Source organism: Musa acuminata, chromosome BXJ1-2 (genome assembly GCF_036884655.1).
Source record: "Musa acuminata AAA Group cultivar baxijiao chromosome BXJ1-2, Cavendish_Baxijiao_AAA, whole genome shotgun sequence".
Lineage (NCBI taxonomy): Eukaryota > Viridiplantae > Streptophyta > Magnoliopsida > Zingiberales > Musaceae > Musa > Musa acuminata.
The window spans coordinates 23,339,317-23,365,234 of record NC_088328.1 but is presented as its reverse complement, the minus strand read 5'-3'; the positions used below and the strand labels follow the sequence as shown (position 1 = coordinate 23,365,234).

At 41.2% G+C, this 25,918-nt stretch overlaps 3 protein-coding genes and 1 long non-coding RNA gene across 5 annotated transcripts; 3 read left to right on the top strand and 1 right to left on the bottom strand.

Annotated features, from left to right (window-relative positions):
- Nucleotides 1–48: 48 nt before the first annotated feature.
- On the top strand, nucleotides 49–2,633 carry LOC135599850 (S-adenosylmethionine synthase 5-like). 2 transcript variants are annotated; one of them, XM_065094102.1, is made up of 2 exons: nucleotides 49–198; nucleotides 1,133–2,633. In XM_065094102.1, the coding sequence occupies exon 2, from the start codon at nucleotides 1,143–1,145 to the stop codon at nucleotides 2,334–2,336; it is 1,194 nt and encodes a 397-aa protein (XP_064950174.1). In that variant the 5' UTR covers nucleotides 49–198; nucleotides 1,133–1,142; the 3' UTR covers nucleotides 2,337–2,633. The 2 variants fall into 2 exon arrangements, with proteins under 2 accessions (XP_064950174.1, XP_064950175.1); XM_065094103.1 differs by having other exon boundaries at nucleotides 74–218.
- LOC135599876 (uncharacterized) lies at nucleotides 2,386–7,723 on the bottom strand. Its single transcript, XR_010482221.1, has 5 exons — nucleotides 7,385–7,723; nucleotides 5,814–5,915; nucleotides 5,528–5,621; nucleotides 5,407–5,444; nucleotides 2,386–3,434 (listed from the first exon to the last, which is right to left on the bottom strand). It is a non-coding gene; the product is annotated as an uncharacterized LOC135599876 (long non-coding RNA).
- Nucleotides 7,724–9,732: 2,009 nt separating this feature from the next.
- LOC135599834 (diacylglycerol O-acyltransferase 3-like) lies at nucleotides 9,733–11,106 on the top strand. Its single transcript, XM_065094100.1, has 2 exons — nucleotides 9,733–10,152; nucleotides 10,334–11,106. The coding sequence occupies exons 1-2, from the start codon at nucleotides 9,778–9,780 to the stop codon at nucleotides 11,024–11,026; spliced, it is 1,068 nt and encodes a 355-aa protein (XP_064950172.1). The 5' UTR covers nucleotides 9,733–9,777; the 3' UTR covers nucleotides 11,027–11,106.
- Nucleotides 11,107–22,280: 11,174 nt separating this feature from the next.
- LOC135599818 (transcription factor MYB61-like) lies at nucleotides 22,281–23,863 on the top strand. The gene is made up of 3 exons (XM_065094099.1): nucleotides 22,281–22,586; nucleotides 22,668–22,797; nucleotides 22,859–23,863. The coding sequence occupies exons 1-3, from the start codon at nucleotides 22,454–22,456 to the stop codon at nucleotides 23,739–23,741; spliced, it is 1,146 nt and encodes a 381-aa protein (XP_064950171.1). The 5' UTR covers nucleotides 22,281–22,453; the 3' UTR covers nucleotides 23,742–23,863.
- Nucleotides 23,864–25,918: the final 2,055 nt, after the last annotated feature.

The window sequence follows — 25,918 nt, the reverse complement described above, 5'->3', positions numbered from 1 at the left end:
GAAGGGCTATCTCCTCTATCTGATCTGTGTGTCGGTAGGTTGCTCGAGTAACACAAGGACTGGTTTACGAAGTAATTTATGAACCACCCGCTCTCGAAGGTGAACGCCGCTCGTCTATAAATAGGCGGCACATGGGAGGGGAAGAGGGTGTGAAAGGGCAGGTCTCCATTACCCGGCGCTTGCAGATCTTGTCCAAAGGTGAGGGCTGTCGCCTACAGGTTTGGTGCTCTGTCGCTTGCTTGTCTCTTTTGCGTTGGATTTCTAGCGATTTCGCTTTAGTTTCGTTGCTCCTTTCTTGTTTCTCGAGCTATTTATTCTTCGGATGTTCAACCCTTTCTTGTTTCGTGAGGTGGTCTTTGGATGCTTACTCTGTAGTTGACTGGTTGGTTCTTTTTGTGTTGCTCTGCGGTTCGAATGGCCAGATCTGCCATTTCTAGTTGTTCGTTGGGCTATATGGCTCGTGCTTCTTTAAGTAGAACCAGTCTTGTAGGTGTTCTTGACCTTTGGTGCAGAGATCCGCTTGGAATAATGGAGATGCTGTGGTTTTGTTGCTTTGAAAGTGGCTGGATTTACCTAGAACTATGTGATTCTTGATATTCTAATGCTTTTATACTTCAGAAACAAACTTGGAAGATTTGTCATCAGTTTTCAAGATCAAATCTTGCTTGATTACTTGATTTAGGGAATTTTCTTTACAGTTTCATGTGATTTACTGCAGAAACTTGTGATGCACGCGAGACATATGTAATGGTAAAGAACTTCTGCTCCAGTAGGAGGGAATTTTAGGAAGTAGAAACGACATGACTATTAGTTTATCACGGATGATGTTCCCATAAATATAAGTGCTTTGGCAAATGAAATTATCCGAAAACAGTGTAATTTATTAGTATTATTTTGTTTTAATCTTGGAACCTGAGACAGAATTTAGGATCTGCCTAATAGGTGTAAGAACAATCTGTTGCTTTTGGGTTTGTTATGCCTAAAATTCCTTGTCTTCCATTCGAATACTCTGCTCTGTCGTCCGTTGTTTGCGCAGGTCATGCTTATGGCATGTCTGTCTACATGTGTGTCTCTTTGGGGGATGAGCTCGTGGACTCGCATACTGAACATTAATCTCGTTGTGATTCTCCAGGCTTAAGGAGATGGCGGCCAGCAACGATACCTTCCTTTTCACCTCTGAATCCGTGAACGAGGGGCACCCTGACAAGCTCTGCGACCAGATCTCCGATGCCATACTCGATGCCTGCCTCGCACAAGACCCCGACAGCAAGGTTGCGTGCGAGACCTGCTCCAAGACCAACATGGTCATGGTCTTCGGGGAGATCACGACCAAGGGCGACATCGACTACGAGCAGATTGTTCGTGACACATGCCGTTCGATTGGGTTCGTTTCGGATGATGTCGGCCTGGACGCTGATCACTGCAAAGTGCTAGTTAATATCGAGCAGCAGTCCCCTGACATCGCCCAGGGCGTCCATGGCCATTTCACCAAGCGCCCTGAGGACATCGGTGCCGGTGACCAGGGTCACATGTTTGGCTACGCGACCGATGAGACACCTGAGCTGATGCCCCTCAGCCATGTCCTCGCCACCAAGCTCGGTGCGCGCCTCACCCAAGTCCGCAAGAACGGCACCTGCTCCTGGCTGAGGCCTGATGGGAAAACCCAGGTTACGGTCGAGTACCAGAATGACCATGGCGCCATGGTTCCCATCCGTGTCCATACCGTGCTGATCTCCACCCAGCATGATGAGACCGTCACCAACGATGAGATTGCCGCGGACCTCAAGGAGCACGTCATCAAGCCCGTCATCCCTGAGAAATACCTCGATGAGAAGACAATCTTCCATCTTAACCCATCCGGGCGCTTCGTCATCGGTGGACCTCACGGTGATGCTGGGTTGACTGGCCGCAAGATCATCATCGATACGTACGGCGGTTGGGGTGCTCACGGTGGTGGTGCATTCTCGGGCAAGGATCCCACCAAGGTTGACCGCAGCGGTGCGTACATCGTCAGACAAGCGGCCAAGAGCATCGTGGCAAATGGCCTCGCCCGCCGCTGCATTGTCCAGGTGTCGTACGCGATCGGTGTTCCTGAGCCTCTCTCGGTTTTCGTCGACACCTATGGTACCGGCAAGATCCCAGACAAGGAGATACTGAAGATTGTGAAGGAGAATTTTGACTTCAGGCCTGGGATGATCACCATCAACCTCGACCTGAAGAGGGGAGGCAATGGCAGGTATCTGAAGACTGCAGCTTATGGGCACTTTGGAAGGGATGACGCTGACTTCACCTGGGAGGTGGTGAAGCCGCTCAAGTGGGAGAAGCCTGCTGCCTGAACCCAAACCATTTCATAGGTACACGTCAATCTATCTATCTATCTATCTATCTATCTATCTATCTATCTTTTTAGGTGGTGGCAGATTGTGTGTCTGCATCATTGCCATTTGCTGCACCAGAACTCCAGTGTTTAAGATACCGCTCCATTCTAGTTAGTTTCGTGCAAGAGGATAAGTTTGATTAGAAAGGGAAAGAAAAAGAAAAAAAGGACGAGGCTATATGGGATTTGTTTGGAGTCACTGATGTTATGCCGTGTGTCAAGTTGAAGAAAAATAATACTCGTGTGTTGCAGTTTCTATAGAGCGTTTCTTTCTGTTCTGTGCTCAGTCCGGACAAAATTTGGTCCTCCAATCCATCAAGCTCTAGGGAGTAACATGTCATTTGATTGATTATTTGCTCACCGGAATCCATAGTCTACCGTAGAAAGTACTATGCAACAATCAACGATTAGATAGATATTTTCACATACATGGTAATCACAGTGAGGACCGCAGATGAACGTTGCTGACACGAAATTTAGTAACATTGGTGGTTCCCCACTTTTTCGTCTCGTAAGGCAGCCCGTAGAAAGCTGCCTAGAGATAAATACAACACTGGGTTGCACAATGCAAAAAAGAAAAGAAAAACTCAAAACTATCTTGCACTCTGAGAGAATGAAAGTACGATATAGAGGGAAGATGATACAACAAAAAAAAAACTGGCATATCATACACGTAACAAACCAACAGCACATCACACCATGCTGTGAATCCAAACATATGGATTCCAACATCTAGGATCTCGAATTAAAATAATAATAATAATAATAATATCAACCAACAGGGAAAGAAACCTTATAAGATATAAGATGGATCATCAGCCAAACAGGCTCTTGCTCAAATGCCAAAGTTACTCTAAACTCCCCAAAGCTCTTCTGACAGCAATCTCCTTGCAGTGGGAGCAGGTGGGGACAAGCCAGGTATTATATCTCTGATGTTCTTATTATTTGGGTTCACAACCGACAGTTTCATATCAAAGAGTTCTCAGTTGCAGGATCACTACCTCCAGCACCCATATCAAAGAGTTCAACTCTTTGATTACCAAGGCTATTTTGATATCTGAAGGCCACAAATAAAATTAGAAGGTCTAGTCAATAAAATAATACATATAATAATTAAAAATTGGATTCATCTATGAAGAAAATAGATAGAACAACTATACTCAGAAAATAAAAAGTTCCAAGTAACTAAACAATGAAAGTGAATGTGTTTTTCTGGTAGACATATTTTTAGGTCATTAAATATGATGAAGAATGGTGACAAGAAAGCACATCTTCATGTCATGTTCCCACATAGATAGAAGCTACTTGATAAGCATGCACAAATGCAACACGAAAAGAAGCTAAAGAGATGATTGTTACAGGCTACAACATAAAATAAAACAAAAAAAAGATGGGTAAGAAAACAGGCCAGATAAAAAAGCATCAAGCTACAATGTGTCCCAAATCTTGTAACTGGGCTAGAACAGGTGTGACCAACTTGTTTCCATCCTTTAATATTATGACAAACAAGCATCTGAATGATATAATTTTGTCAAATAGATATTCTCATATGCTCTTTCAACAAGCTACAGCAAATAGATCTTCTAACTAATCATCCACAAACTAATCTAGTAAAGCACTAAATAAAGCAATATCTAAAACTCCAACTTCATGACCCTGCAGCCTCAAAATCTTCATGCTATCTCCTTGTGTTACTTTCTGTTTCTCTTTTCCTCATGGCAGCCATAGCTTCAATGACAAGACAAGTTGTATTGATGATTGCAAATAGCAGGCTGGCCATTCTAGTGGGCAGCTTTGCCACGTCGCTACCATGGCTACTGGCCAAGATTGGGGGATATCATGGTAGGTAAGGTGGAAAATCGAAAAGAAAAAAACCATTAATTAATTATGTATTCAGAGAGTTGGGCTTAACCCATGCTACTATCATTGGGTTTAATCTGTATCTAAGTCTTTAGCCTAGACACAATTAGAATCGAGATTGTTTGACAGAAACAGAAGTTGATATACAGTGGGATTGGACCAGGTTAATTTTGGATAGATATATTGAATTATGTCTCAGCTATGGATATTTTGTTTGAGTTGATTCAGTCTAATTAAACCAGCTCTGAATTTAATTAGTTGTCATATTGATTGAATACAATCAAATCATTGAGCCCCTAGTAGGGCACTCTGGCTGATTGCATCATCCAAAACAATAGCCAGACTGCCAGAGAATCACTCATGGTCCCAAAGTTCATCAGGTAGACTAAAAGGAAGACGAGCACTCACCTAGGTTCCCCTCACATGGGTTTTTTGGGTTACATCTGTGGGAAGAACTCCCACATAACTGAGTGGCTGATCAAGGGGATCATCCACCCCACGATGGCAAAAAGTTTCGCCAAATAAATGACACCCAACTAATCCAATCAACGTCCAAGGCCATGCCTAATATAGCTTGCTTTATACAATCTTGTAAGATAATTTTCTTGTTCTTCAGCTGGACCTGATTAGTTCGAAACTGTTCTTACAACCCAAGCGTCATCCCCAAACACTTTACCATTATTTATTTATTATCTTTCAATTGTCTCATTGTGTTGAATTGTGACCAATGTAATGAAACAAAACATCAGGTCAGGATTTAGATAGACCATCATGCCAGCATATACCTGCAGCAAAGTGAATAAAACTCTATGACATTAGATGATATTAAAGAAATGCACAAATTGCCTTTTCAGAATCCAAGCAACAAATTGTTGGTGAAACATATAAAAAACATATCTTTCAATGTTAGTTCCTCAAAGGGAAGGCATGGAACACATGTCATCCTCTTCAGGGAAAAAAGGTCAAAATGAAAGGCCCTAGATCAAAACTGAGCTGCATTTCCAGCTGTGGAATCATATAATAAATGAGATAAATTTATAACTAAAAGGTGTATCTATATGTAAATTGTGTATCTGTAACCCAAAGGCGTATCTATATGTAAATTGTGGAATATGCTACTAGCAGCAACCATAAGTTGATGTCAAATGGAATAACTAACCAAGACCTACGTTTTTCTCATGGCCACATACAAGTTCAGCTCCTTGATCTGTAATAAGTCAATGACAACTGATTAGGAGAATAAAAGAATGGATGTCGTAAAGTACAAGAGTAAAAGAAGAAATTACCTACCATGGTTTGCTTCTTCTCATTGAGCTGCTTACTAACATCAGGAGTATTTCGACTCTCCTGATCCTTAATTTCACAATCAAACTCTTTAATTAACCTGTAAAAGGTTATTTTTAAAACAATTTGAAGTACATATAAGACTGGAGATTTATGGAACTGGTTGTTTCAAAGTGTAAATTGTAAGTATAAAGAAAACATAACAAAGATTGATCCAACATGTTAAGTTACTATGGCAACCAACATGATAAAGATACTCATACAACGATTGAAACTTGAAATATCAACTAACCTGCCGCTTACATTCCCTCATCTTCCCAGTAAGATCCTCCAACTGCTTAGACTCTGTTAGGACTTAGGATACTTAATCTTATCCAATTTCTGGAATCCATTTCTGCAGATATACATAGGAAAGCTAAAATGTCAGTTTTGCGTCTTTTGATCAATGTATAGAAATAGGCAATTCCAAGGTTCTTCCATAAATTAGTGGGGAATGATAAGGACTCAATAAGGTTACAGGCTCAATAATGATTCTGTGTACAAGTAGGAATGCAAAGACCTAACGGAAACTAGTTGTATAACACAAAACAGGAAAAATAGAATTTGTATAACACAAAAAGGGACTAAATGTCACATGAACTGATAATTATGAATCAATCTGCAAAAAAAAAAAAAAAACAAACAAACAAATGTATGTTTTTTTCAAAGTGCATATCTATAACCACTTAATTATTAGCATACATAAAATAGAATGAAGAGAATGATATGCCAAATCACCCTATGACCCTAATATAGATAGCTAAAGCTTTTTTATAGCTAACATCAATATAACCACAAGTTCAACATATCATGTCCAAAATAGCTAAGATATACTTTCCCAACTCTACTTGGTAGTTTCTAATTAGAATATAAACTTGTGCACCTAGGAAGATAATATATTTGCCTATTCCTTGTCAATGAACATCAGAGCAACCAAAAACCAAAATTATTCTGTGCCACGAAATATTTACCTCCAGTCATTTTACATAGTTGCAAATCTGCTTCAAATTGGCATATCAATTTTTTACTCATTCCAGTGTAATGATGCTTTCAGGTAGAAGCTTTCTCCTTTCCTATCTAGCTAGATCTTAGAAGCCTATTTTGAAAACCACACTGACGATTTCAAGATTATCTTCAAAATTTCACTACAATTTTTGCTCTTACATATCATATTCTAACAACATATTGGTCCAAATCGTATCTGTAGATATAATTTCTTAAATTATAGCACATAAGGCATGCATTAAGTGTCAACTATAACCACCTTGCAAAATAGAATTCTTTTAAGCTGACTATTATACAAGCACATCAAGAAAAAAAAAGTTAAAATCACACAACCAGGTCAAAAATAGAGGAATTATTTTTCTGAAACGTGTGGAAGATGACCAAGAAGATATACCTTTTCAATTGGATTTTCTAGCTTCTTACAAAATCAAATAGAAATTTACCTATCCAGCAAAGACAAAAACAACTTTTGTCTTCTCCCCATCAACAACCATTGGTGCATCCCAACACCAAATTTCTTTTGTGTCACGAAATCCCACTCTGGTCACTTTGTATACCTTTGCAATTCTAATTCTCTAGTACAGTAATCTTCCATTCCAATGTCACATTTGGTAATGCTTTCAGGCAGTCCTAGATACTCGCTTTAGAACGCGAATCTTTATTACCCATTTTGCTCTTACCATATCATTGCACACATCGATCAAGAAGAAGTTGGTAAAACGCAACAACAAGAAAACTACATAAAAGATAGAAAGAATAGTTTACACAAATACCAGCAGAATCGCACGACCACATCGCAGAAGAGAGCGATGAACTTACTGGAGGGCACGGAATATGTCCCGGATTTCGCCATCATTCTGCTCCAGCTCCGTGCTTATAGGCGCTCCGCTCGCCATTTCCCCCTACGAATAAGCTCGAATCTCCAGCAGCACAATCTCCCAAACCCTCCAGATACTCGGATCATCTCCGAACCAAAAACAAATCTATCTATCCTATTCCACACAAGGATCAGGTTGGGAAAAGTCAGGAGACAGGGTTGGGATGAAGAATTCCAAGAGAATCCCTAACCCTCGTTAAAGAAAAGCTCCGCCAAGAAGAAACCCTAAAAAGGAAAGAAAGGAAGAACCATATAAAAAGAAAGAAAGTGATAAGGCTTAGTTGTTGTTTGAGGAGCGTGGAACCGATGGTTTATAAGTCTATTGGGTATCCCTTATCCTCATACGTGTCTTTTAAAGTTCACATGCTTCGAAAGGATAAAATTGTATGGGTACGTTCATCGTCCAAAGTGATAATTTCTTAGAGTCTACGAGTCTACGAGTCATACCAATAGTCGACCGACTAAATTGGTCCCTTATAAGATCGGCGTTAGAAGTCCGCTAGGTCTCCCTTATCCTCTGAGGTGTCTTTTGGAACTCACATACTCCAAAAGAACAAAATAGTGTAGGTACGCCCATCGTCCAAAACAGATAATTCCTCGCGAGTCTACGGGCCGCACTAATAGTTAACCGACCAAATAATCCCTTATCAGATTGGCACTAGAAGGAGGGCCCAAGTCGTGCACCTCGACCGAGCAAACTTGCTCCTGAGTTGTGCACCTAACCCTTAGCTCCTCTATAAGAAGGAGCACTTATAAGGTCACATAATCTCATATTGGTTGAGTAGTCTGGAAACCAAGAGCTCATAAGTCCGCCGAGTCTTTCTTACCCTCGGAGGTACCATTTAGAACTCACATACTCCGAAAAGATAAAACCATGCGAGTATGCCCATCGCCCAAAGCGGATAATTCTTTGCGAGCCTACAGGTCGTATAAATAGCCGGCCGATCAAACGGTTCTGTATCAAATTAGCACTAGAAGGAGGGCCCAAAGCCTGCATCTCGGCTGAGTAAACCCGCTCTCGAGCCATGCACCTTGATTATGAGTCATTGGCTCCCGTACGGAAAGCACTGATAAGACCATTTAGTCCCCTACGGGCCGCACAAATGGTCGACCGACCAAATGATCCCATATAAGAAAGAAACAAAGAAAGAGGGGGAATTTCGAACCAAAACCAAATCGATCGAGAGTTGCGGAAAAGAATTGCTCTTAGAATTTTCCTTATTTAAGAAGTCTATTTAAACCCTTCGATGGATGCATCGTATTATTTTTCGAGCGGAGAAGGTTGTTAGCTTAACTTGGGCTTGACGACCCGAGAAGGTATGCGATTCAAGGTCACAATAACGTCTGATCGAGATCGAACGTTGGTGTGCTTCCATGCGATAAGAAGCCGACCATTGAAGAACCTTTTGACTCTTTCGGGCTTAACCTTCTTGACTTATTCTTGGCGGACATGTGGGTCCACATGTGAATTCCACTCCAGTCGAGTGGCGAAAGCCCATACCTTTAACAAGAGTCGATACCTCAAAACACCCAAACCGATGTTACCTTAACCGGTTTTTTGGCTTGCCAGCCGGATCCCACGTACAGCCCTTCACTTCTCCAATTAAAGAGCGGTATGCGTTTGGGTAAACAATCGCCTCGTAGACAAAAAAATGCTGCCACAAGAACCTTTGGTACGATGTGCCCTTCGCAGCGGGGTCCACCCGCCAGCTAATGGGAGTTAGTGAAGTGGGACCGACGTTCAGAAAAAGAGTCCGGCCGACGCGAACGAAACGCAAGTGGGGCCCGCAACCCACGCCCGCGCATTGTTTCTCATCCGTTTGACTCGGTAAAATTCGTGTCGAGCCGTCCGTCTTTGACCTCAACTTCTATTATGAGTGGACGACTTTTTTTTTGAACGGCTACAGTACAAAGACATATATACCTTTAAACAAACCTTGAATTATCCGATAACCATGTTTGAACGGCCTCCACGGTCTGAGGTGGCGAAGGGCATTGTCGTCTTAAGAAATCCCCATGATGATCGTGGATGACGCGTCGCCCACCTGCCTCTGATCCAGACTGTTGAGTCCTGAGTAGGACAATCGGACGGTCCATATCGGCTAGTCTCGTGTGGTGGAGACGCGGTGAGCGGGTGCCGAGACGTGCCTGCGTCAAACCGCCACGAGCCTCTTGGCGCGAAGCGAATTCAGTGGTCCACGTACGCAACGAACCACCGTTTCACCAATTAAACGACGCCACGTAATCGAGTATTTTCCTATATTAGAAACCGCTCCCAACCGCAGGCAAACTCCACCGACCGCTCCTCCCAACGAATCGGAATCGAAGTCGAGCGATGGAGGTCTCCGGCGCCGTGCTCCGGCGAAACCCGGCCGTCTCCGTCTCCCCGTCTCTCCGAAATTCCGGCCGCCCTGCCCTCGCATGCTCGTCGACGGTGGGGTTTGGGAGGAGGGCGAGCGTTTCGGCTCGGCCGATGGGAGCTTCAACTGAAAGCGGAGGCGGCGGAGCGGTGTTCGCCGACGTGGGACACCTCAACTACTACGCTTCCCCGGTGAGGAGCGGCGAGGGGAAGAGGAAGAAAAAAGAGCAGAAAAAGAGGGCGAAGCTGGTGAAGGGGCTATCGAGGGATCTGACCACGTTGTTCACGTTGGGGATCGGCGCCGATGCCGGCGAAGGGGTTGCCGGAGAAGTCAAGGGGAAGATGATCTCGGTGCGTGCTAAATGTTCCTTCTTTTGCCAATTTGTTTATCTGAATTAGCGCAATCGATATTAATGCAGGAATACAAATTAATTTTGGCCCAAATTTCTGCATGATCATCATGTTCTTAATGCGTTCTTATTCATCTGAATTCAAATGCTTGACATTCAATACAAATCGGCTTGTGGTTCAGGAAGCGGCAGAGATTTTGCTGGCAGAATTAGAACAGCTGAGAGCCCAACAGAAGGAGATGAAGAGAAAGCGGAAGGAAGAGAAGTCTGCGATGAAGGCCGCAAGGGCTAAACAATGTGCAATGGCTGAATCCTCCTCGAGCTCTTCATCGGAGTCGAGCGATAGCGAACGCGATGAGGTCGTCAAGATGAGAAATTTTGGAGCTGCTGCTGTCCAGGAACCCAAATTGGAAGACCTGGCAATTCCATCTGCAGAAGCTGAGTGCAGTCCACGACCTTCAACTTTGGAGCCTAAAGCACTGAAACCTTCTCAAGAATGCTGTGGTACCGGCAGTAGTGCATGTGTTGGTTGCTGTAATAGTAGTAGTACGAGCAGCAGCACATCAGGAGTCAGGAAACCGATGAACAAGATTGAGGTTTGCATGGGAGGCAAGTGCAGGAGGTCTGGTGCGGCAGAGCTGATGGAGGAATTCGAGAAGATGATCGGCGTCGAAGGGGCCGTGGTTGGCTGCAAGTGCATGGGCAAGTGTAGAGATGGACCAAACGTTCGAGTCTTGGATCGCAGCAATGGCAATGGCCAGGAAGCAGTCAGGGTTCCCAAGAATCCCTTGTGTATTGGTGTCGGATTACAAGATGTTGGCACGATTGTGGCCAATTTCTTTGGGCAGGAGAGTTTAGGGCTTGTGGCAGCATAGGGATCAACCAATTTGTATATAAATGTCTTCGTTCGTTTCTGCTCCCATTGTTTTAGTAAAGCTTTCTTAAGTTTGTGTCACTTGGCATACTGATTCTGATATAATGTCAATATTTTTTGAATGGAACCAAGTAATCACAGACTTGAAAGCTTAAAGATTCAATGGAAGTGATGTTTGATGGGTTTTCTGTCACCTGGTTGTTCACCGGCAAATGTTGCTTGTTAATATTGGTGGGAGAAAAAGATTCGGGTCATCCCGGCGTGGAGTGGATAAGAGCTCAAGATAGGGCAACCTCCAACGCCACGTATAAAAACACGTCATCAATATAATATCAAGGGGTTTTACTTCTTTCCACCCGTCTACAATTATCATTAATTTGGGTGTCGAAGTGATCATGTCGAGAAATCTCTTGATCTCGATCTTCATACAAAAAATACCTCGATAACTTGATATTTCTACCTCGGATGTATCTTTAAAAAATCCACGCATATGAGTCCGAACAACATTAGATTGATCAAGATGTTAACGATTTTTTTTCCTAATATTTTTTTATGCTAGAAGGAGGTCCGATGTCGCAGGAAAGTTCGTCTATCAACCCTCTCAATGAGTGCTCGAGCAAGGAGGCTTTGTCTCTAACTGATAGTACTTTTACTAAAGAGAGAAGTCGTCACCCTTTTTTCGCACATGGATGTATCTACATCGGCGTAAACGCTGATGCAATATTAGCGTATGTTTAATGACACAGGCCTCTTCCCCCCAGGGGCTACCTCGAGTCACCTACTCATCCCTGCTGAAGTGTTCTTGAACCTCATCAAGCATGTGCAGATGCTAACGGGCATGATGTGAGTTATAGCTTTGCTCTTGCCTCACATAGCCTAGCAGGCAATGCCATAATCTCAGCCATGGTCAACAACTCAACCGCCACTAGCACCGATGCCCATCAGGGTCCCCCCACTCGATATAGTACCAACATCTCAAGAGCGCCCAAGGCCCATCAAACTATCAGCCGAGGGAGCACCCCGCTCTCCAATCGTGAAGTTTAACGAATCATTGCACCACCACTCTACTCCACCTAAGTTCAAGACCCAATTGGTAGATTCAACGAATTATTTCCTAAGGATCCAACTATGACAAATGGATTGATATTTGCAAGAGATGCGATGAGAGTTTCAACAATCCAAAGGAGAATGATCGGTCAACCCCACCTCGATCGATCGACATTCACCCAGAACATCCAAGAGGAGCTGATCTTGACAAACTTTCGCTTCCCATCATTGGAGGCCTTTGACGATAGTACCGACTTAGTGGAGCACATTATTGCTTTTCATGCCCAAATCTCATTATACTATACTTTGAACACCCTAATGTATTGTGTCTTCCCAACTACGTTAAAAGGCTTGGCGTGAGAATGATATGCTTACTTGAAGCCACTCTCCATCAGTTCTTTTGCTCAGCTCACAAGGGAGTTCGAGCTTCACTTCCTCATGAATATTTGCTCGAGACTATCTACGATAATGCTTCTTGAACTTAAGCAAGGAGAGAAGGAAATACTCTGAAACTTTGTCACTTGATTCATGAATGAAATCCGAGGGGTGAAAGATGGTCATTCGTTACTCATAATATAGGCATTTATGATGGGACTAAGGCTCTCTCGTCTTTTCTGATCATTGGTAGGGAGGCCATCAATGATAATACTCGAGATACTTTAAAGGGTCAATCAGTATATTATCATCAAGGCAATGATCTCAGATAAGTATGAAGAAGTACATAAAAAGTCGAGACAAGAACGACTATGATGATGAAGAAACGAATGAGTCAATCCAAGTGGAGAGGCTCCAAACGATTGTCATAGAGGTTTCTTTGACTCTTTAACTTTTAGTAGTATATAAGTATCAAATTTTTATTATTAATGGATGCATAAACTAATTTAAATTTTTTAAGAATTTCTTTTAAATTTTTTTGATTTTTTATGAAATTAGCATTGTAGTATGTTAGAGAGATTATTCAATTGCAAGGGGTTCATCCGACAGGAATCTAAGGTTCATATTGAGTTTTTAAAGAAGTTCACAAAAAAAAAAAAAAACTTTGGAGACTCAATTAAAATTTAGTATGATTTTTTATCCTCAAACAAATGGACAATCTGAAAAGCAACAATCGATTCAAAAAGATGTTGAAATCTAAAAGAGATCTGTCAAAAACTATTATCGACTCAGAATAGATAAAAAAATTATGCTAGCTAAAGGAAAAGAGACTTAGAGTTTAAAATTGGGAACCATATCCTTTAGAAAATATAACCACTTAAAGATGTTATGAGATGAATTTAAAATTGGGAACCATATCTTTTACAAAGTATCACCACTTAAGGTGTTATGAGAGTAAATTTGCTCCTAGATTTGATCTATGAGACATGTAAACAATCATTTATGTGATTTTATGTTTACCACGAGCAGATTCTTTACTTAAGCATAACAAACATTTTGTTCTTGCAGATTAGATAATTTTATTTTATTTGAGTTACTTTTATAAGGAAAAAATAAAAAAAAATAAAAAAAATAAAAAAAATCCTTTTTTTTTTTCTGAACTCTCCCAAATAAAAAACCTTCCTTCCAAGTATGATTTTTCCTAAAGGTTCTCCACAACTGTTCCACACCATCCCCTAAAATTTGTCCCTTTAAAATGCATTTAACATGTGAAACCTAAGATTTGTTATGCATATGAAGGATGAACAAGATAAGGATGGATCCAATAAGATTTCATCATTGAACATAAATTTATGTTTTGATTTATCTCATCTATTTTATGATGGGAACAAAGAGAGATATATATTACACCCAAGGTATAATCAAGTTTGGGGATCTTTTTCTTTTGAAGGGGGAGGAATGTAATCCCTAAACAAATTGAATTCAGAATAAATCCGAATTTAAATAGGAAAGAAATATATATAATAAATTAAAAGAGGGGGTTTGAATCCTAATCAAAGTCTATTAAAAAGAAACTACTTTAAATTAAATAATTAATTATTAACTTCGAATATATTTTGATTGGATTCATAACCCTAGTAAGACTCTTTTCCTTTCACTATATAAGGACCAATAGATCCCCCCCTCCTTTTCACAATGGAGCATGGCCCTAATATAAGTGGACAGGCATGAGAGGATTGTTGTAGAGGTAAGTTGTGTGACTCTTTGGCTTTTAGTAGTATGTAAATTTTATATTTTTGTTATTAAGGGATGCATAAATAGATCCATAATTTTTAGAATTTTTTTTTATGAATTTTAAAATTTTTATAATATTAGATTCGTTCACATGGAACTCATGTTTAATCGTAGTTAGAAATTTTGGTTCTAATAATTAGATAATTTTATTTTCATCTCCATACTTCATGAAATATTTTCTAATTAGACCTAACGAAAATCAAATTAGAGATGATTTCAAATCAGTCATTGAGGATTTTATATTGGTTCAATTAGGTTTTGGTTAGATTAAGTATGGTTCGGATCAATTGGATTGATTCAAGTAAAGTTTAGGCCAATTAAGGATTAATTAGAGTATGATTCTAAATACTAATATTATATAATAATTTTTGGATTGATGATAATTTCTTGAGAGCCAATGAGAAATATTACTCCATCCGCCGTGAATACGATATGAGAAATATTATTCATTTACTAGAGAGAATTCATCATAAGGGATAAAACATATCCATCTTTCGTTGGAAAAAATTGTGACACTTTGGTTGGTTTCATCGACTATGATTATGTTGCGGATCTTGATAAACGAAGATTTTTGACAGGTTATATTTTTTTTTACATTGGCGATTGTGCAGTTAGTTGGAAAGCTTCCTTATAACTTGTTGTGGCTTTATCTACTACAGAGCTAGAATATATGACGATGAGTGATAGAGGCGATCAAAGAAGTTTTATGGTTAAGAGGTTTATTCGACGAATTATGTCTGCATCAAAGTGTTACTACAATTTACTATGATAATCAAAGTGTTATTCATTTGACTAAAGACCAAATGTATCATTGGAGGACGAAACACATCGATGTGAAGTTTCATTTTATTCGGGATACTATTGTTGAGGGAAATGTCTTTATTTAGAAAATTCATACGAAGGACAATCCGGCTAATATGCTTACGAAGCCCCTTTCGGTTTATAAGTTCAAGCAGTGCTTGAACTTGGTTGGTGTTCATTATTGGTGATTGCCCGTTAAAGCTTTTGTGAAAAAGGTGGAGTAAGTTTTATTAATTGTTAATGTTGGGATATGCCAAGGTGGAGATTTGTTAGTTTGGCAAGACCCACATAGTCCCACATCGGAAAAATCAAGCTTGTTATCTCCTATTGTAACTATAAATAAAGGTCTGGGCTTTGAAGTTAGATGTACCAAAAACCTAATTATTTACTTTGAGTTTAATTTGTATTAAGTTCACACTTAGTTAAAATAATTTGGGTTTATAATTTGGATTTTTTTTGTTTAGTAGTTTTAGGTGTTTTATGGTTTAGAAATATTTTCCTTAAGGCATTTGTAAATTTTATGGGGCCAGTGTCATAGATGACGATGGCACGACTCCTTCTGTAGCTCCAATGCCACATTGAACCCCAAAACACCTAGAGACATCTAATGTCACTGTCATCCATGGCTCGTCTTCCGTAGTCATATTGAACCCAAGAACACTCAGGGACATCAATTGCCGGGTGGCAGGTCCCGCCCTCCATGGCTCCGGTTGGGAGGCTGTCGCCGCCACTCTTGTCCTCCCCTTGTGTTGGATTCGGCACAGGATTATCTCCTCGGTCTCGGAGGAGCAGATCATCTCGAAAAAGTTGGGGTGCAGGCGGTACTCGTCCAGTATCCACTTCAGACCGAGGCTGCTATTCTTCTTTCTCGGATCACCGCTGTCCTTGAAGAATTTGAGGCTCCTCCGAGTCTCCGCGATCACCGCCCTCCTATCTTAATGCGGTATGTCACGGGGCTTGCCGTTGGTGAGCTAGGTTCCACCGTGCGTCTTCCGCTTCAACTTGTTGTCCTTGGCTTTGGAGTTGGGCATGCGGACGAAGCAGGACACACCCGTGGAAAGGTAGCTGGAGCGGACCATCAATTCGTAGGGAGCTTTCTTGAACACCTCTATCTCAGGAATTGTAAATAGGAATCGATCAAAATTATGTTTTATTTATATTTATTATATTCATTTTTGTTCGCTTAGTATCATTTTATAGTTGATCAACTATTGTTTATACACCAAAATCATGGATGTCTTCATCTAGGCAGCAGAATATATGGAAATGATGAACCTCTTCAGAAGCTGTTCGTGGCTGTAAGAAATGAACTCAATCTTGACCTTAAGAACATCGATACAGAGCAAGCAAAATGTTGGAAGCCACATCCTTCCCTCGTTAAGGTAATTATTACATAATTACGCCTAAGATGGCCCCGTTGAACTGGATTCGGATCTCCTCGTTCTCGTACAAGTTGGGATGGAGACGGCACTCGTGCACTATCCATTTCATACTGAGGCTCCTATCCTTCTTGTTCTTCTTTCTCGGGTCACCATTGTCCTTCAAGAACCCGAGACTCAGTCCATGTGATCGCCCGTCGTTACGTCCATCTGAAGCTGATCATCAGTTCCCAGGGCGCTTTCTTACGTCCAGCTCGGGAATGCTAAAGCCCGAGGGGATTCCCAGTGGCGGATTACAGATCTTGTTAGCAGGAAATGGCCGATCGACGCCTCGTTCGTCGGGGAAGGACAACGGTGACCCGAGAAAGAAGAACACGAAGGCAGGAGACTCAGTATGAAATGGATAGTGCACGAGTGCCTTCTCCATCCCAACTTGTACGAGACCGAGGAGATCATCTTGTGGCGAATCCAGTACAACGGGAGGGGACCCGCAGACGACGACGGCCTCGCAGCGAAGGCCCCGCTTGTGTGTGTGGCAGATACCATGGATGGCGGAACGTACCACCCAGCGCATGGAAATTGACGTGCCTGAGCGTTCTTGTGTTCGATATGGCACCGGAGCTATAGAAGAGAGCCATGGACGGCAGCACCCGCGACCACGGATGATGTAAGAAGCGTGGACTTGGGATGAGATACTCGCACCTACTTTGGACCATGACTTGATCTAATCCAACAGGAAGGAAATTGGATCTAACTCATGTTCATTGTAGTTGAATTGGATTCGGATTAAGGATTCGTTATTAAAAAGATATAAGTTTATTTAACTCGAGCAAAATATTGCTGTCAGAGCAGAAAACCAAATGAATAATATGATATCGCGAGACATTATGGTACACTTTTTTAAAGCAATTATTTGAAACATTATTAAAATTCAAGTAAATCCTATATGAAGTCTGCGTTACAGAAAAAATGATAAATTTATAAATAAATATTGTATAATAACTTATTCCTAAACAAAGGGTCAACGGCCCCTATAATCAACAGTCTCCCTCCCTCCCCCAATTTATGCTTTCACAGTACTTCAAAGCATTCAGATACTCATCTTCCTCTACAAGAAACTTTGGCCGTTCATTAGTTCCATCACCATTGCCAATGTTGGTAGAATAAACTTCCTCCTCTAGTGAAGGTTGGTCATTCATTGAAGTGATTGGATCCTTTGACACAAGTCCCTCGTGAATATATTAGGGAGACTTTCAACATTCCGATTGAATTTAAGTGCAGTCACGAGGATTGTGAGATCGCACTTGAACTAACTCGATTCCTAAACTTATACTGTTACAATATGAATAGATATATGTAGGGAAGTACAGCCACGGATCTAAAAGATTAAGGCCCAAGAACGTATGACCCGAATCCGCTCAGTCCATAGAATCATCACGTTGGCATGTGGTGTCCTTTCTGACCCCGGCTTGCGTTGAGATTAGTGCAGAAGAGGGAATCGCGACAGATTCCAGCGAAGCATCCCGCTAAACGCGCCTGCGGCCGCGTGTCTGTACTAGACGTTTGTTAAGCCCAGGAATAAAAAGATTCCACATGGCAAGCGCCGTCGGGAATCTTTTTATTGTACAGATGGCCGAAGAACACTGGCCCAGGCGAACAACGACGACGACGCCGCCGCTAATCGGGTCCCACCAGGCTGTCACGACAGCGAGGCGGCGGGGACCCCAAAAGGGAACGCAGACAAGAGAATCGTTATCGTTTTTGTATTTGGCGAACCCGGAAAAAATGCCTAGAAAATTTCAGCGCCAACTGCCAACAATTTCAACAGAACATTCCTAATTATATAAAAATATCATTTTACTTTTATCTTTGTTTCTCTCTTGATGCACCGTTCTATTTTCACGGATCCTATTAGTTCTTGTCAGGGTCATTCTTACCTTCACAACTCTTGTTAATTTTAATTGGACTCATCTCTATGCGCCTCACTCTCATCATTCTTACTCATGTCCCTTTGTGTTATCGATTTCGTCTTTGCGTGTCTCGCCCTCGTTGTCTTTGTCTATAATATATGTGACCAATGATGAAGGTGCAAGCAAAGGAGCTACGAGCGAGGAAGGATGGGGCACGAGGACCGACGTCGCCTCCGCCCTTGGCTGCCTCCGTCGTCACCTTATTGAAAGATATTGTAGGTGAAGACGAGGGCACGTAGATGATGGGCAACGATGCTAGACTAAAATGATGGTCGATAAAGGTATTCTCATTATTTTAATAAAAGATGTTTTACGAGAATTTTTGAAAGTTAGAACGCTAATTAAAATTTTTAAAAAATATTTTTTTTCAGAAATTCATCATTTTCCATTTATCCTTGTAAATTGAAGTCCAATGTGCCTATTTCTACAAAATATAAATATCTGTAAATTCTTATATTAATTGACTGTCACTTGATTACTAATCAATTCTTTAATCGGATGAGATATCTTCTAAGAACTGACAAAATTTCAAGAGATTTATATTTTATATAATTTTTAACCTGAAATTACTATTATTAGCCTAGTGAAAAGGAATTAATCTTAATATTTTAGATGGATATATGGATGTGTTTTAACATTTGAATACTAAATACTATTTCCACACTTAAATCCCAAAAAATCACCATGTCCTCCTGAACTACCGTGCTCGTGGCTTCCGTTGGGTCCCTCATCTCCTCACCAGGGACCACCTCATTTACTAACGGCCCCGAGTGCCCTTTTCCTAACGTACTCCCCTCACGTGAGTTTTGCATCCACAGAACGGTGTCCACGTGAGCTCATTTATCCTACCTTCTTTGAAAAGTAATAATAATAACAACAATCAATTTTAACTACACACATACAAAGGTTGCAGCTCAAGTGGTTGATGCAATCTAGCGACCTACCCAGTGCTGCGAAGATGATCCTACGGGGGGGTCAATCGATGAGGTGGGAGGTTATGTCACTTTGATGCGTAATATACAGTTGGAGAATGATTGATCAGATGCATGTCATGGTGGAGTTTTAATTACGAAAAAGAGGATGTAGTTCTCAAGTCATTTTCCCAAACTTCTTTTAATTAAATTATTAGATATATTGATGCATGCATTTTTCATGGCTTGCATGGACGTCGACGACCGTAGTCTAGAAGGTGAGCAGTGGGCGTGGATGTATCCAAGAGAAATCGACACGAACCATGGCATGAGATCGCAATTACGTTGGTTACTGAGACGTGCATGTTACCTTGAAAAGGACGAGGACGTGATTGATGGTCGCCTCTAGTCGAGTGGCCTTCCGCCACACACTGTCACAATCACATAGATTAAACTCCTAGTGTGTCCTCAGACGATGGATGTCAATCTTAAGATCTACAAATCGGATTTCCCTTCAATCTATAGAGGATAGCTTTCGTTTACAGTTCTTCTTCGAAGAGTGATCGGAATAAGGTACTGCTCAAGGGTGGCGTAAACTGAAAGGAACCGATCAAAGAGACTGAGACTGCTGCAATCATATATGGTTGCCCTTCCCACCTAATCCGCCGGCATTGTTGGGTGCAGTGTACTTTATTCTGAAGGGAACATTACCTTAAAAAAGTGGGGGAAGGACCAATTCATTTCCTTTGACAACCCAACAAGACACCGCAGTAGGTCACTCCTCATCTCCAGTCCCCCCTTCATGAAGCCAGGCATAGAGAGAAGGAGCACATTCCACACCCAATAATTAAGTTCCGTCCCCATCTCTATCCTCCATTTATTTTGCTTAGGAGATAAGTCCCAGAGAAGGCCACGGATATTTGTGGTGGAGGTAGATAAATGGAGGACTCAGTCGGTCATGGCCATGGCTGTGGTTGTGTACAGACATGTGCTTGGTAGGGTAGTGCAGGCATTGAAGGTCAGCTTGTCCCAAGAAAATGAGGACCATCTGTGGGTCAAATCCACTACATCATCAGCCAAATTAGCCACCACATCAGTTCAGCAAATCAACAACGTCTTCTTCTTCCATTCCTTTTCTTCCTTGCCAGTGAGTGAGAACTTCTGCAGGACCAGCTTCTGGTAGTAATCCAACTATGGGAGAGAAGAGTAGACAAGCAGTATAGAAATATATAGCAAGACCATGAGTTAAATGATAAGGTCAGTGAGTGATGATGTATTTAGACAGCATCAGCAGTGTAAGATGTGTTTCTGTGCAAAGTATATCTATTTGAACTTGTGAAAAATCAAGGGATGCTGTCACAAAGTCAGAGTGTTCTTATCCACCGTCTTCTTCTTGCATAGGTATGATCTGTAGCTCAAGCCAGTATTGGACCTGACAAGTGATCCAAAGATGATTTCTTAGATTATCTCCAAATGGTTTGTGTTTATGTTCTAAATGATAATCTTTCATTATAAATGGAGAGTATTTGGCATTAACTTTGCTAGGTTGGCTTGTAATTGCACAACAATACATGATTCATGTACAGCTGAACATTAGGGGGGGGTCCATAACACTGGTTGGAAACAGGATGGATACAGTGTGATGATAGCCATAGAATGGAAGCAATGGCTTCCATCAATTGCAAGGGTGGTCCAATGTGACAACCACCACAAATATTAATCTGGTCCACATCATGAAATATCATCGAAGCAGCATTGGCATGTTTCGGTCTCTTTGTTTGACTGAGAATACATTGCAGAGTGTCATACGGAATGGTTCAATGTGTTGCAATGATTGGTAGCAAACAAAACCAAGTTGTAAATATGTTAATCCGAACAAATCTATTTTCCAAGAAAAAAATCTCTCTAATTGACCATAATTTTTCATTTATCCCTGTAAAAGAAATAGGAAATAGTTTTAGTTGTTTTTAATTAAGGTTCATAGAGAATGAACTCTTGTTGAGAACATTCTTCAATTGTGATCTTTCTCACCAAGCAAAGCCACATACATGATTCAATACCTGTCATATGATCGACGATTATGATTCATACTTTTTTTGATATAATTTTAGATGTTAATAAATATTCTATATTTCATAAAATATTTCGCACTTATCGCCACCGACTGTATTGTTCCACACTTTTATGACAAAAAAATTCAATGAAAATTCTTGTGACCAGATTCAAATTAAGCAAACTTTTATCTGCATAATGTAATGCATAATTTCCCCACTGTGGTACTTGCATGAAAATTAATCATACTTTCATGCACCGTATAAGCTTTACTGCATGAAAATGATGCAGATTTTTTTGCAATCCAAGTTAATATCGTTCTGTGAAACTAACACGCAGTACTAAAGATCAGTATGACTGCCCTCAGTGTGAGCAGATGTTAACATCAACCTATACATTGCCAGTCGATCACTATTCACAATGCATTCAGAGATGAAGTTGCTCCGAGAGAACGAGTAGTGGTAAAAAGGAAGATGCTGTGTGTTCTGAACTGACATAGATGTTGCGTTCTTTCTGTTCAGCGATGGGGATTTCGGCAGTGACCATGAGTCCAGGGATGTTCCCACAAACCAGAACCTCTCTGCACCCTCTGACACAAAGATATTGTGGAGATCGAACAGGGAATTCTATTTACTGGCCCTTTTGGGACAGAACAAAGTCAATACTGCAGTTTTGGCAAACAAGACTCATGGACGTTGATCTTTTACAGATGGAAGGAAACCTCATGCTCAAAGAGACGGTGTTGTCTTCCTACTTGTACTGCAGTGATCAGCATCAGAATATTTTAAGCTTCTTCGCTGGAAATATCAGACTCATGTCAGCCCCACCATGGCCACACCAAACATTGGTTCTGAGAAGAAGATAAGACGTGAGCATTTCAGACAATTCAACCCTCTTCTTGCCAACATTTAAACGAAGGAGAAGAAAAGGAAAGGAGAGGAGAGGAGAGGAAAGAGAAGAAGGCAACCTCGACTCAAATCCAACCACTTGACTGTGACTCGCCCTTCCTCTTCTTTTTTAGCTTGGCCCTTCACTTGATTCCGACGCCTCCTTCGGTGTTGCCGACACTTCCGCTGGCAGGCCTTTGTTCCTGGTAGGAATGGGGAGGCAATCATGCTGCTACAAGCAGAAGCTGAGGAAAGGCCTGTGGTCTCCTGTGGAAGATGAGAAGCTGATCAGGCATATAACCAAGTATGGCCATGGATGCTGGAGCTCAGTTCCTAAACAAGCAGGTAATGCATATACGCATTGCCAATTCAACCAAAATATGTCCTCTCCGCTGCCTCTTGTACTCATATGCGCAATCGTTTCAGGTCTTGAGAGGTGCGGAAAGAGCTGCAGGTTGAGGTGGATAAACTACCTGAGGCCTGATCTCAAGAGAGGGACGTTCTCAAAGCAGGAGGAGAGTCTCATAATTGAACTCCATGCAGTGCTCGGGAACAGGTAGAAGAACCCCCTGCAGATGGCCTTCTCTTTCTCGTTTCTGACTCCACAACCTCTGCAGATGGTCACAGATTGCATCACGTTTGCCAGGAAGGACCGACAACGAGATCAAGAACTTCTGGAACTCCTGCGTCAAGAAGAAGCTCAGGCAGAGTGGCATCGACCCCAACACTCACAAGCCGCTCGCAGAGATGGAAGACAAGACCTCTAACTCCGGTGATCTCAAAGCCCCCGCCACAACCTTGGAGAAAACCAAGCATTCGGTACACAAGCCGGCATCATCATCATCATCATCAGGCGAGAGCAGAACATGGAAGAATTCGGTGACGCCGACCAGAGGCTTCTTCCACGACCACGAGAGCTCATCGGCCTGCCACTTATCCCCTCTTCCACAGTCAGGCTTTGCCCCTGACTGCGCTCCTCTCTTCGAAATGAACCAGGAGTTAAATTGCAGCACGATATCCACAGTTCTGCTATCGGTTCCCAGCGGAAACATCTCAGCTTTGATGAGCCTGAAACCAAATATCGATCTTTTCCGTGATGAAATTGATGGTATTCAGTGCAGCAGTGATGTTTATTTGAGTAACAGTCGCCGGAGCAGCATGAACACTGGTAGCGTAATCGAGTTGCAAAGCAGCACCTCCTTCGACGGTGGCATCCTCCCTTTCTCGGAGCTGACGCCAGAAAAGAACGCCCACGTCCAGCTCGAACGGGAACACGAGGACCTCAAATGGTCAGAGTACCTTCAAGGAACCATTACGGCATCGGCAACAATCCAAAGCCAAAGTCATCCTCTGCAATATGACATCAAGACCGAAAGCCAATCTGTACTCGTTGGTCTGGGCACTTGGCAGCAGAATCAGCAAGGACAGCAGCAGTTGCAGTCCTCAAACATCTACGGTAAGGATTTCCATATGGTATCTGTAGGTTTCGGACAGGTTTAAATCGAGTCAAGAAAGGTAGAGATAGCGACTCTCTTCCAACTCTTAGAGCTCCTCTGTGTAATGGGTGTATAGACATGATGTTCAAGAGTGATAAGCCAAAGCTTGTTCTGGTTGAAGTTCCACACTTGTGCAAATTGAGTTTTCCTCTTTCAGTGATTTGCAAAACATGGATGAAATGCTCCTTTCTTCGACTAAGATTCCTAAGCTCACAAGTCACTGATGCAAATCCTAAACAACCTTTTGTTCCAGCAGCCAACATGGACTTGCATCGAGGCTACTACATCATGGTTTCTTGCTGTCTACCTTTTTTGTAGCTCATCTGACAGCTGCTTGCTTTCCTTCTACCTCATATAACTGCTTCCATCATTGTGAAGAAGAAGAAGAACATACCGCAGAAAGAATAGGATGGTGCCTTTAAGTTTTCGATTGAAACACCTTTTCCTTCAGGCATCATACGAAAGCACAAATTTCCCATGCTGTGCCAGTTTCATGTAACCTGTGGTAGGAATCATGAGATCAAGGATCTTGTGGTGCTGCAAAGTCTGGAATGACACTCAGCTCCTGCGGCAGGAAGACACCATCCAAGGAGTTAATCTGTGGATGTGAGTCTTCTTAATTGGCTCCTTCTGATGCTGACGCCTTGGTTGCAGAGTGGAAACGACGACACCTTTGTTTGCTTCCTCTTCTTATTCCTTCTTCTTCTGCCTTTTGATGTGTGAATTCTTCCAACACATGATGAACATGAGTAAGAAAGAAGACTCGACAGTTTTGCTGATCCAAAACTCGTAGGAGTCTTCCTTGGGACACAATTGAACTTTCTTAACCTGGCAGACTTGTTAGGGACAGGTCGGCATGCGAATTAATCCCTTGTTCGAGACTAATCGAGATCATAGAGTGTTGACTTGTATCAATAGTCGACAAGGAAAAAGACAATACCATTAGCGACATTCCCTTTGCCAGAAAAACATCATCATCAGTCGATTTTAAGCAAATTTACCAGTCCTGTGAATCTGCAAAACTAAAGTAGGATTGGGACTAATGTGAGACTGTCCTTTTATTAGAACTATCCATTTGTTGATTGCAGTTCAATACTTTCTATCCACAGTAAGATCAAATTCTCCACCATAAACACTCGGAACCCCTTAGCCTCTAAAAACATCGACTACATAAATTCAAGAATATTTATCAATCCTAATATGTTTAAATGATTTTATGTTATTGATTGTTTTAAAAGACGACAAGTAAAGACTATCAAGCAGAATAGCTAATTGAGACATGAAGAGCAGAGAGAAACTTGTTCTGTCAAGGGAACCTCTCAAGAGAAAAAGCATCACTCCATAAGACAAAACATGATTGTGATATAATACTATAAATTATGTCAAATAAAAAAAATCAAAGAATGACCGGTGTGTCAAGGAAAGCCGTGTCAGAAATGCAAAGAATGATTGTCCGAGGGAACAGCCCAAAGATCCATATATATTCTGTGAACCGTAAACGTCTCGTGGAAAAGAGAGACCATTTTCAAAAGAAACATGGTGACAAACTCACCTAATCAAAATTAACACAAATACAACACCAGAGAGAGAATCCACCATATTTGAGTAGAGGAACTAATGGTTTGTTCAATCTTCCTTTCATGCTTGGAATTTGCCTGAGTTCTGGCTAATAATTTTTTTATTTATTATAAGTATAAAAATTATAATTATATTTTTATTATTAAAAAATTAATATTAAAAATTAAAATTAAATAATGATAAATTAAGATTATGATTATGTATCTTTCGATGTCATTCAAAAAATATTTATTTAATCTATAAATATATCATCATCTAATCCAATGAAAGTAGCGATATATGTTAGAAAAACTAGATTCGTCTTTTGATATATTCATATTTTTTTTCATAGGATCACTATAAACGATGAAAAAAAGATTAAAGGGAGATATGAAAAGATTTGTAACCTCTCTTTTATATGTTATCATATCAAATGTTAATCTCTTGGAGGTCCCTAGGAGATTCCCTCTCATTAATGTCATCTCGTAATGAATCTTATCGTAATTGGAATTTTTTTCTGTTAATATATATTCGTAATCAAAATTTAATTATATTTATAGTATATCTTACCTAATTAAATATGATCACATAATCTAATATTCTTTCGCTTCATCCATTAATGGG